At 39.1% G+C, this 12,786-nt stretch overlaps 1 protein-coding gene across 1 annotated transcript; it reads left to right on the top strand.

Annotated features, from left to right (window-relative positions):
• Nucleotides 1-5,038: 5,038 nt before the first annotated feature.
• Nucleotides 5,039-11,759, top strand: LOC116252438 (catalase isozyme 1-like). The gene is made up of 9 exons (XM_031626697.2): nt 5,039-5,188; nt 5,576-5,672; nt 7,271-7,548; nt 8,598-8,991; nt 9,716-10,098; nt 10,968-11,057; nt 11,190-11,257; nt 11,376-11,469; nt 11,584-11,759. Exons 1-9 carry the CDS (start codon nt 5,174-5,176, stop codon nt 11,641-11,643), a joined length of 1,479 nt encoding a protein of 492 aa, XP_031482557.1. The 5' UTR covers nt 5,039-5,173; the 3' UTR covers nt 11,644-11,759.
• The last annotated feature ends 1,027 nt before the right edge of the window (nt 11,760-12,786 follow it).

Below are 12,786 nucleotides of genomic sequence, written 5' to 3'. Positions count from 1 at the left end.
AAAAACACTTATGAGGATAAAGTAACAAGGACAAAATAGTAAAAGTGTAAAAAAAAAAAATATTTTCCCTAATGTCATAACTTGACAAAATAGTGAATCCCAGAAAAAAGAGGGTTGTGCCCCTTACCTACTGAAAATGATATATGAAGAATTTTGGATCGATCCAAAAATATTACCATTTCTTATATGCATATATGGAGATAGATCTGTTGAGTAAATGCGCAGCCACGTGCCGTTAGCTTATATGTAGCTTTACCGCGTGGTTTACACGTGTTGCGTATCAAATGGTTTCATTTATCGATGCTGCGTCGTAGTCATGTCATGAGAAGGAAAGATTTGTCCTCTTCTTGCCAGATAGGGCCGTGGATTTCTGAAAGGCAATATGAACAACATAAATAGTCTTGCAAACCTTATCATGATCAGTATTGCGTCAAAAGCACACTAACAATCAAGTTACAGCAGTCTTTCACCCTTGTAAGTAAATCCATCAAATGCCTTTTCATTGTACCGGAAATGAGATGATCTTAGACGAGATCACCATGTAGATAACAAGCATGGTGCAACAATTAGTTCGTAGTCACTAGCATATTTTTGATATATATAGTGCGGAAACAATAGACAAACAAGCAACTTGAAGTATATTTATATTCCAGTTTGCAGAAAATGAAACAGAGATAGAAGAAGTTTTTATTGATTTCATTTAGAGTATGTTTGATTTCTGATCCTGTGTCATATTGGTGAGAGAGCGGAAAAAGATTCCCTAAAGAGACTGAACCCTCACTCCTGCGCCCCTTTGCTCTTCGAGTTTAGGGCTGCCTTGAGACCTAGGTGGACTTGCCACTATATTTGCAGTTCAGAGGAATAGTACCCACGAAAATCAAAGCTAACAACCCAACTAGTCGAGGCAGATCCAAGAGATCTTCGATCAAAATCGCTTGAAATCCAATACTTAATGAACAAATAGTGGATTTTAGCTGCAACCGGCATGGATATAAGGAGTTGGAGATCTCAGATCTTGCCATTGTGGATCTCAGTTCAGCGATTTTTTGAAAAAAAAAGCCCTATTAGGCTTAGAACTAGTAAAACCAAGATTTAACACCCATTGTTTACTGGACTACCAACATTATTTACTGCCAGATTTTTCTAAGAAACTACAAAGGGAAATGAAAGTGACATTGGGGGAGACATCTTGATATGTTTCCTGATATGTCTGAAAAGATGAACAGATTCAAACGTTGCAGGTTGCCATTGGCTTGGCAGAAGCAGAAGATAAGGTGAAAGGACAAACGAGACGAGATATTCAACTCATTGAGAGATATGTTGGATAAACTCTGATGACGTTTCCCGGTGCTTTGGGATTCTTTTCCCCTTGTCAAATCAAGACGGATAAAGGAGGCACCAAATTGCATTGTTCAATTATTGCACAAACTTTTGTGCAATTATATTTCCAGATGAATTTGGAACTGGTTTTCACTAGATCTTGGGGATAAGAAATATTTTATACATAAACTACAAAATAATGATCAGTTTGGCTTATATTTTATCTTGCAAGACTGTTTTTGAAATCTTAAATGATCCTCTTTCTTCATCTGACTAAAGTGAACCAAGCACATGATTGAATTATGGACCATGGAGATAGGCTCAAGTGGTTGGGATCTTCAGGAATATGTGCTTTGATCTCTCTCTCTCTCTCTCCTCCTTTTCTAGCAGGGCTTAAAGTTAAAATGTACACAAAGTTCCACCAAGTACATGATGTTCTGCTCGTTTTCTTAGCAAGAAGTTACATATAGAAATATGTCTTAATGCCATCTAGAAAATAGTGCCACGAGAATCAAACAAGAGACTTACCGAATATTCGCTTTTTGCCGGACTAGTTATACCGCTCCCCCTTTAGAAAGAGAGAGAGAATCTAATTCAAAGACCACCGGAGAAATTAATTTCAGAAAGTTTAATCTCTCTTGTTGAAGTTCGAGAAAAATTCAAGCTTCTCCACAAAAAATATCAAAGACTCAGACAATTTCAGATTTTTTTTAAGTGTAAAGATGCGGCAGCAGAGCCAGGTATAGGCTTGCACGGGCAATTGGCCCCCACAATTTGCTTATTTTGCATTTAAGTACTCCCACACAATTTGCTTATTTGCATATTACTACTCCTCAAATTAATTAATTTATTTACATATTAGTGCTCCTAACCTACGGCTTAAGATTTTCAGAATATTGTGTATTAAGTTTTCTTACTTTTATCTTTTTCCCCTAGACTACTATTGTGTGGAAATGTTATTACCTGAGATCGTCGGGAATAATGGCGAGCGACACCTATAAGTGGGAAACCCCACAACCATTTTTCTTTCCTGGATGCTTCCAACAAGGACGACAACTCTTCGCAGCATCGGAGGGACATCTGCCCACACAGTGAGAATCAAAGAAAGCGCCAAACAGCTGTCGTGGTCCGGCTGGCCAGTGCCGGACCCGCGCCGAGTTCCTCATAAGCTGGAATGCCCAAGACATCGGCTTGTCGAGTTTGATTCCTCTCCCTTATCCAGGGGAAGTCATGATCTTCTTCTAATTGGCGGAATAGACTAAGAAATTTGTGCCCCTAGGTACTACCTGTTCTTGTGGCAGTATGTCAGAGCAGTAGCGGAGCTATGTATAGGCTTGTGTGGGCAGTTTTTCATATCTGCCCACCTAATCTATTTTTTTCATTATTTAGTTTAGTATATATTAAGGCTCTTTAGCAGTAGAGATATCTAGCTCCGCCACTGGCCGTGCCGGAAATTGTTAAATTGAGATCGAATGTCCTCTCTACATCATCAGATTTCGATGTTTTTATCGCATTCTGGGACACCATAAAATCTTGCCAACACATTAGATTTTGATAAGATTGCATGTGAATGTCAAAATTTGATCAATACAACTTAAAACATTAAGATCTTAAGGGGTCCTGAGACAACTAACTGTTGTTAGTTGTAAAGATTGAGACAGATTCAAAGAATTACTATGTTACTGTGTTTTGTAAATTTGCGATAAATTTCTAGGAAAATTCATTGTCCAGCTTGATGATGTTCCCATCACTAGACAACCACAAGTACTTTTGTTTGTTACTTAATTTTTTATTAGATAGATCATGTATGACTCACCCTCTATTGCTTGTTCTAATTCATGAATGACTTTTGGAATGTGGTAAGAAAGAGATAATTGCCTTTTAGAAGCCTATGAATATACACTTAAAATCTTGAGTTGTTGTCTCCTACAACATGAAGGTTTTAAAGGACAATTGCTACCATTTGTTCTTACTGTTGTAACAACTTAGTGAGAAACTAACTTAGCTTTAATACTAATTCAAGTGGCCCTAATTAAAGGGGTGTGGATCCGAATGCATTGAAAACTGGCTTCAACTTGGATCTAAGGGTAGCTTGGTAGTAAGGACACATTGTAAATGTTCCATGAAGTTTTTCCAAAGATTGGAGTAGATTTACGGAACAATAACATTTAGTTGCTGGTAAATTTGTCTCAATCTTTAAGGCGAATTCATAAGAGACTCACAAAATTTGTCTCAATATATATATCTATATATATATATATATATTAAAGGTATTTTGATTAAAAATGACAGTTGGTGCCCCAATAAGTGAGAGAAAAAGTTTGTTCTTATCTGTTTGATTATATGTTTATAAAATATAGGACTTGCGTGAGTTCGTTGTGCTGTGGCTGCTGTCGTCACTGAATAAGGCAATAACAGCTGCAACTATGGAAGCGACCAAAAGATCCGTCACTTGTCCTGACGCGTCGGAGAACGCATAGCAATGGTGAAGCCACGTTCAGGCTGGGCGGAGAGGGCACGCGTTCGTCCAGACCCATAAAGATTACACATTGGAACTATAAGGTTGTGTTTGTTTCACCATGGATTAGATCTCTCTTAAAACATTGTTTTTTATACAGCATTAGATTTAAGATAAGAGGCTATGAGGCTATCAAATGCAACATAAACAAAGTTTTCTCATCAAATATTGATTTTAAGTAAAGGTGGAATACAGTGTGAGCTTGTATGGGCAATTGCCCATACAAACCCACATAAAAATTAGTCTTTTTTTTTTTTTATATTCATACATCATATTCGTTTACAAGTTTATGTCTTTCAAACTCTAAAACCTGCCCCTCAACCAGAAACTTTTGGTTTTGCCCTTGGTTTTAGTTAATCTTTCATTTTTTTTGCAGTTGAGGAACAATGTTAAAGAGTTGTTTAATGGTAGAAACATTATTTAAATGTCCCATAAATCTATCTTTAAAGATTGAGACATATTCATAAATGCACTATAGCTAATGTTCCACAAATTTAATTTAATATTTGAGGTAGATTCATGAAATACTGATCAAAAGATGCCACAAGACCCTTTCCAAGTTTGCTCCATTCGTGATGCTATCATCGAAAGTTGCAAAGGTTTTTCTTTTTTCACAAAACACTAGCTTTGTGACACTTCGTAACGTCACATCATGAGCAAAATCTTTGCAAAAGCCCATACGATACGCTTTACGAGTGCATGACAAGTGTTATATTTGCAGAGGATTTTGCTCATTTGCCATTGAAAGTTGCCAATGCTTAGGATAAAGCCAAATGCACATGGGTTGGGTGGCGGAGTAAATCTTGTCCCTCAGACCACCCACCCTTAGAGGAGAGAAAGTTAAGTGTGTCCGGTGCACCGTGCGCATTAAAGGAAGAAAGGACATTTTGATAATTATTAAAAAAAACATCTTTTATAATTTTATATTTTTTTTATTTTTAATTATCTTTTTGAGTGTAAAATAAGGGTATTTTAGTCATTAATCATACTGTGCACGAAAAAAATAATGCACCATTATCAGGTATGGGTAGAGAAATTGAATGTATGAGGTATGGGTAGAGAAATTGAATGGCAAAAGCGTCAAAACGTGGATTTTTTAAAAATTAAAATGAGGAGGAGATGAGGACAAAATGGGAAAAGAGTAACCTTTTCGTTTTCGAGGAGGTGGCAATTTTGTCATTTCGACCATCCGAACAACGGACGCTCGTGCAACGGCCGAACACACAGGTGAGTGTTCGGGCCGGAAACTCTCAGTCTCCTCTATATATACACTCCTGTGGTAGCAGCGATTCTGCACATGCTCTCTGTGAAAGTGAGGGAGAAAGACAGACCGCCATGGATCCAACCAAGGTCTGAGAAACTATCGTTTCCTTCCTTTCTTCCTTCCTCCCTTGCTGCCTTAAACCTCAGTCATATAGAGCGGTTACTTTTTCTTGTTCAGCCAGATTCCAAATTCACGCATAACTTCTTTAACTTTGATTGCTTTAAGTTTATGACAACGTTTCCGCTTTATCCTCTGAAAGAAATTCTGCTCCGTGACTGCATTCGTCTTCTCAAAAGGAGCAGCACGTCACCCTTTCGATTCTGCTGTTAACTCTCAAATTTTTTTCCCTGTCTTTGGTGTTCTTTTTATCATTGCTGATCAGTCGACTGATATATGATATGATCTCTGTGCACTGTATCTGTGGTTGGTGCAACGTTAATGGCGGCTCAATGATCTCATGGCCGGGGTGACAGTATCGCCCGTCGAGTGCTTACAACTCGCCACACTTCACCACCAACTCTGGCGCACCTCTCTGGAACAACAACTCCTCCCTCACCATCGGAACCAGAGGTACTGTCACCAACTCCCTCCGCCGATCTAAATAAATCTCTGAGAGTCTGCGTGGCCTCGAGATTCGACTGCTTTTTCCACTTCATGTTTGATATAACGAAACTAGATCCTGTCTTCTACCAAGTAACTTAATTTCAATGCACTGATAAGTTGCTAACCTGTTTACTTCCCTTGGCAAATCCACGGGTGACGTTATGAAAAGAGGGATGTTAATAGTTTCTATTTAGATCCGATATCCTACTGGACTGCATAAAAAAATGAACATGAAAAAAAAAAATTTGATGCCTGATTAAGAAGTTGGATGGATCTGGGTACAAAAAATAACATCAGATCCGGTTTAGATTTGGATTTAAGTAAATCTTTACCGGATTTGAATTCGGATCAGATATAGTTTTCAACGAATATCTCACACTCAATGTCTATAATGTGGTTTGGATTCAGTTTAAAAGTTGGATTGAGATTCTGATGTTAATCTAAAAGTTGGATTCATGTGGGATTCAGATTTATGAGTTCAGATACGGTATAAAATTTTCTTAGTTCAGATTAGAATTTAAATTCAAATCCAAATATATCGATGTTAAAAAAAAAACGGTTGTGGTATATCCGATTCAAATCCAATGTGTTGAATCCCTTATATACTACTACATAAAAGGTTTCTTTAAGACTCTTTTTTTGTTGTAGTAAAGAAAAAAATTCTAATCATTTGCAGTCTTCGATTTTAATCGTATGATCTTTATAATTATAATGTTTGCTGGGGATTGGTATAAAATATGATGATGTTCTTAGAGAGGGACTACCCCAATCGGGTAGATCTGATGTGACAGGATCTAAGCTCAGATCTGATGTTTTTGTTATTAAAAGTGGATCTGAAATTCAGTATTGTTTGTGGTAAGTGTTGAGTACACTGGGTCGCAGGAAAGTAATCCAGATCGGCCTTGGATCTGAGACATGAGATCAGAAGCTATTGAAATACCATGAATCTTAGATCCATGGATTTGAGGTTGGGCCCCTTCTCCCAAATCAGACCTTTAAGTACTAAGTTTTGAAAAGGCAGCATAGATCCAAAATACTGATTTGAGATCCACTCATATTAGATCAAAGGAGAGACAAACATGCCATAAAGACAAAAGAGCCCCTCCTTTGAAACGGTACAACATACATACCTACCTTACCTCTGTAATTGGTTGTGCTTTATTTTTCATGCTAACTATTAAGAAGTGTTTTCCGCTACTTGCTCTATGATCGAAATAGGTCTTGAAGAAGCCCTGAACCTCCAATACAAGGAGAAAGGGAGAAGAGCTTTGGCTCTTTGGGATATATCCATGACTTAATAATATTGTTTGACAAACAACATTAAAGGTGTGTTTGGCATTAGGAACAGCGTGTGAGTGTTTCATGAATTTTGTCTCAATCTTGAAGATAGATTCTTAAAGCACTCACATGGTGTTTTTACTGCTAAACGGCCCCTAAGTGACTTCATCCCAATTTGTTGCGCATCACCCTTGAGGCAATCAGATCTTCTTTTATTCTTCAATAATAATGCTTATTCAATATCTGGTTGCTTAATTATACTTATGATTTCTTTTCTTTTATTTTAGGACCTGTTCTGTTGGAAGACTATCCTTTGCTGGAGAGGATCGCCAGCTTCACTAGAGAGCGCATACCAGAACGGGTGGTTCATGCAAGAGGAGCAAGCGCAAAGGGGTTCTTTGAGGTCACCCATGACATCTCCCACCTCACTTGTGCTGATTTCCTCCGGGCCCCTGGCGTTCAAACGCCGGTCATCGTGCGCTTCTCTACCGTCATCCATGAGCGTGGCAGCCCGGAGACCCTTCGAGACATCCGTGGTTTTGCCGTCAAATTTTATACCAGGGAGGTAATTAACTTATACTGTGGTTTGCTGAAGAGTATTTTATCCTACTACTCCCCACCCTTCCCTTATCCCCCCATAGTACTAGGCATTGCTATGTCATTTGACAATGTCATTTTATTGTCTCGTATCTCATTTTTTGAGGTGATATGAAATCTTGGGATCTTGAATCCAAAAAGCTTTTTGAATCCTTGATTCTTCACATGGATCTTAGATCCCTTGTATGAAAAATGCCCAAATTTGTAACATTAGTTTATAATCCATGCAACTTTAGTTCATGGATTATAAAGTTTGTTAAGGCCATGAATTTCATTACGTTACATCAAACCTCGGATTTAAGATCTAAGATAATCAAACACCCCCTAGACTATAGGACTTCACTACGTTGGATGGAATTAGCTAGCTAAGGACTGCACTTTGATAGCATCAGAACCGAAGTAAGTACTTCATTAGCTTCATTTAAATACCTTTTCATTTACAACTAGATCATTCTTAGAATGAAGCTTCCTTCTTACTTTAAATTCACAGTTTGCTGATAATTGACAAGTAAAGGATCATGCATTTTTCTTTCTTAGTGCGAAGGGAAGGACAGTTTCAAAAAATCTAGTATTAGATGTGAAAAAGATGCATCTAGTTTCTGTGTGAGAAGAATAATGGCCTTGGATGAATTTTCTAGTTTAGAATTCTGCCTCTAGACCTACTCAATCCAATATCTTGATTGTGAACCTAGGTCTCGATGCAGCTCTAGATCTTGAGATCCAGGGAACGTTTGGAGGGAGGGGGGTATTCAGCCTCTCACTCGAATTGTGATACGCAAGATCATTTTCTAAGATAATTCACCTCTGATACAGGGGCAGAGCTAGAAATTTTTTATGAGGGGGCCGACTCAAAGTTTCTAAATTTTGATACGGGCCGAAATATCATTTTTCAAAATTTTTATATAAAACAAGTAAAATTAAAAAAAAAAAAAAAAGAGATGGGGCCAAGGCCATGCGGGCCCCTCCTTGGCTCCGCCCCTTCTCTGATATCGATATTGACAACATTGGTCATTGCAGGGCAACTTCGACCTGGTTGGAAACGACGTCCCGGTCTTCTTTGTGCGCGATGCCATACAGTTCCCGGACTCAATCCACGCCCTAAAACCGAATCCAAAGACGCATATCCAGGAGTTTTGGAGGATCCTTGATTACTTCTCCTACAAGCCTGAGAGCTTGCTCACCTTCTTCTTCTTCTTTGATGATGTTGGCATCCCCCTCAACTATAGGCACATGGATGGGTTTGGTGTCCACACTTTCACACTAGTGAACAAGGCTGGCAAGTCCACCTATGTGAAGTTTCACTGGAAACCTACCTGTGGAGTGAAGTGCCTTACAGATGAGGAAGCTGTGGTGGTTGGGGGCACCAACCACAGCCATGCCACCAAGGACCTTTATGACAACATTGCTGCAGGTAATTAGTTCACATCGTTAATGAAATGAGTTGTTTGACTCGGTTTCGGAAAGATCTCATGAGCCGAGTACGATCATACTAGCACTGATGCACCACATTACATCATAATTTCGAAATTAAGCGTGTTTGACCATGCAGAAGTAGTACTGAGAAGAGTGACCTCGTGAAAAGTCATCATGTTACATCATAAGAGAAAAATCTTCAAACAAATATTGGATTAGTGAAACTGGGTAGTTTGAATACTTGTCTCTCCAATCACAATATAGTAATTCGTGTGGATTCCAATAATCATAGATTGTTGATTTTGGTGAGTGAAAGGATTACGGCCCACCTTTCCGAAAAAAGGTTAAAATGTTTCTCTCATTTCCCATAAGTTCAGTGGTGGAGCCAGGATTTTTTCGCTAAAGAGCACTTAGTTGGCGATATAAATTTGGTGTGTGCATAACATGCAATTTTTCAGTCACGACAATATGATCTTGGGATGCTATAATTAGATTTTTGTTGAGCGGATGTGGGCAATTGCCCACACCAGCCAACAAGTGGCTCCGCCACTGAGTATTATATTCTACTACAACCTCATACGAATTGAAGTAGAAATATCAAACCATATTGAAAAGTATATGTATATCAACCTTTTCTTTTTCACAAGCCAACTCGCAATTTATATCGAGTTGTGTTAATTTTTAAGGTTGTTCAGCTTATTAATCGTTATTACGTGCTGCAGGGAACTACCCGGAGTGGAGGCTGTTCATCCAGACGATGTCGCCGGAGGACGTCGACCGGTACGACTTCGATCCGCTGGACGTGACGACGACGTGGCCGGAGGACGTACTGCCGCTGCAGCCGGTGGGGCGCCTGGTCTTGAACCGGAACATCGACAACTTCTTCAACGAGAACGAGCAGCTGGCCTTCAACCCGGCGTTCGTGGTGCCGGGGGTCCACTACTCGGAGGACAAGCTGCTGCAGGCCAGGATTTTCGCCTACTCCGACACGCAGAGGCACCGGATCGGCCCCAACTACCTGATGCTCCCGGTCAATGCGCCCAAGTGCGCTCACCACAACAACCACTACGACGGAGCCATGAACTTCATGCACAGGGATGAAGAGGTACGCCCGCCGATCTGTTCCTCTCTGGTTCTTGATCAATGCGTGCTATTGTGTTTTTGTTGTATACGAATGGTGTTTTCTGAGTTCTAGTAGTGCCCTTTTGTTCCTTAGCCTAAAATAACATAGTTTCTTTCATTTAATCTGATAATATTTACAGATTCAACACAATTATTACACATTGAAATGATATGATCAAATTGTTTTGGTTTTCCCCATCATTCAATCTCATGGTTTTGAAATGAGACAGAGAAGATTTGGGCAGACCATCTAATTACACTATGTGTCTGTTTCTGGGCAGACGGAACAGGGATGCATCATGTAATTTGCTCTGCGTGTATCCATGTGTGTGTGTGTCTCTCTCTCTCTCTCACACACACACATACAAGCACAGATCAAAGAGAAGAAGTTAAGATGATGATGATGACATTGACGGATCACTTGGTTATCAAAAAATCATATTCATGTGTCTCTTTTAGCAAAATCAACGTTAGTTATGCATGGGCTTAATTGTTGCAACGAAAAACAGAGTAAAAAGGACTGATACAGAAATTTTTATGATGAAAAAAATCTGAAACTTGTAAGCCACCTTTTCTTTTAGTTACTTTCAGGTCTTCATAAAACAAAATGCAATTCCTCGATGCTTTTAGCTATGAAAATTCGGACCTCTGCAGCAAATTTAAAGGGAAAAAGCCCGTAAACTTAAGGGTTTTCAAGAAGATGGGCAATCAATTAAGGTTCATGGATATAACCATCTCTGTTCTCGCATGTTGTTTGTGATTCCCTCAAGTTTGGACAACTCATTAGAAAATTGAAGCAGTTTTACACTTGATCAAGTGCATATATATTTCTGAATCACTCAAAATTTGCAGGTCGACTACTTCCCTTCAAGGTTCGATCCAGTGCGCCTTGCTGAAAGACACCCCATTCCATCCTACAGTCACACCGGCAAGCGAGAGAGGGTGAGAAATTAATTCTCCTTTAAAACTCACCTGTGTAACTCAAGCTCCATTGTAAACTGCTTCTGATTTGAATCTTCCTTCCAATTAAATGCCATTTGTTTCTGAACTCCATTAATCTTCAAATCTTCAAAGATGACCATTGAGAAGGAGAACAATTTCAAGCCAGCAGGAGACAGATATAGGTCATTTTCTGCAGACAGGTAAACTAATCAACTTGTGCTGTCTTTCTGGTACTGCTAGAGAATTAGAACCACTGCTACTGCTAGCATCTTTGTTTCAGACAAACTACTGATGGGTTTGCTCATTGTTTCTTGGCAGGCAAGAGAGATTCATACAGCGCTGGGTAACTGTGTTGTCTGAGCCGAGAGTTACCCATGAAATACGAAGCATTTGGGTGTCTTATTTATCTCAGGTTGCCTTCTGATCTGATGTATATAAGTGTATATTTCGTGTTCTCATGTTCAGTGATCTGTTTTTGCATATGAAGATGGATCATCTGATTAATTACTTTACATGTATCTTGCAGTGTGACAGAACCTTGGGTCAGAAAGTTGCAACCCGTCTTAACCTCAAGCCCAGCATGTGAGAGAAAGGGAGAGGGACTAATAAGCGAAAATTACGCTTTCTATTTTCTATGTTCGGTTGTTTTATGTTTGAATGCTCCCCAGACATATTCTTATTTATAAATAATTGTGCATGTAATTCTCTTCCTCTCTCTCGTTTTATATATATATATATATATATATATATATATATATACACTTAAAATCTAATCTAGACAAAAAAAATCCTCCACCAGTGTGTTTAACTATGTCCGCTCCATGCATTGTATTTGATGGCTGTGATTGGTTGAAGGGATAGATGGGCAAGAGGATTTCACTTACATATATGTATATATATGAAATCAAAGAGGTGCATGACAGATTCTTCATTGGCCTTGTATAAAGATGTGCAACGGTTTGCCAAAGAGCTTTGCTAACATGTAAGAATCTCTGTGTTTGAAGTATTAAATTTCATGTAATGCATGGCAAGTCCAAAATACATTCTCGAGCGTACGCAATAAATCGATCCATGTTACTTGGAAAATCAAAAAAACAAGAAGACAAACTTTGCGGTTCAGTCTCCATTAGATCACCGATCGCTAGACCTAGGACATAGAACTCCAAGATTCAAACCTTTTTTTTTTTTCTTAAAAACTGGTCAATATGTTCTATTTGCTTAAACTCAAGGGCTATCTAACTTTACAGCTAAGTGAACGCTACTTAATCAAAAGAAATACTATTGTAAATCATCGATTTTTTGAATACAAGTTTCAAGAGTTGCATGTTGTCCAAAAAAAACCATGAAAACCAAATCTGGGCAACGGGCCGGGTACCCGATACATGGCCAGATCGGGTTTGGGCCGAGAAAACGGCCTGGCGGGCCGGGCCCGGGCCTGATGTGCGGCCCAGGTCAGTCCGGCCCGGCCCGGCCCGGCCCGTTTATAATTAAAAAAATAAATTTTATTTTTTTTAAATTTAATAATATGTATTTTATTATTAAAAATATATTTTATATTACTAAAAATTTATTTTATAATTTAAAAATATTTTTTATTATCAAACGAGCTGGGTCGGGGCCCGGGCCGAGACCCAGGCTATCGGGTGGAGCCCGGGCTGAGTTTCGGGCTCGACGAGCCAACCCAGGCCGGGTTTTACCGGGCCGGGCCGGCCGGTTGCTCAGGTCTAAT

This window comes from Nymphaea colorata, chromosome 4 (genome assembly GCF_008831285.2).
Source record: "Nymphaea colorata isolate Beijing-Zhang1983 chromosome 4, ASM883128v2, whole genome shotgun sequence".
In the NCBI taxonomy this organism is placed as follows: Eukaryota; Viridiplantae; Streptophyta; class Magnoliopsida; order Nymphaeales; family Nymphaeaceae; genus Nymphaea; species Nymphaea colorata.
Note: the sequence above shows the minus strand (reverse complement) of the source record. Positions and strands in the feature narration are given on the sequence as shown.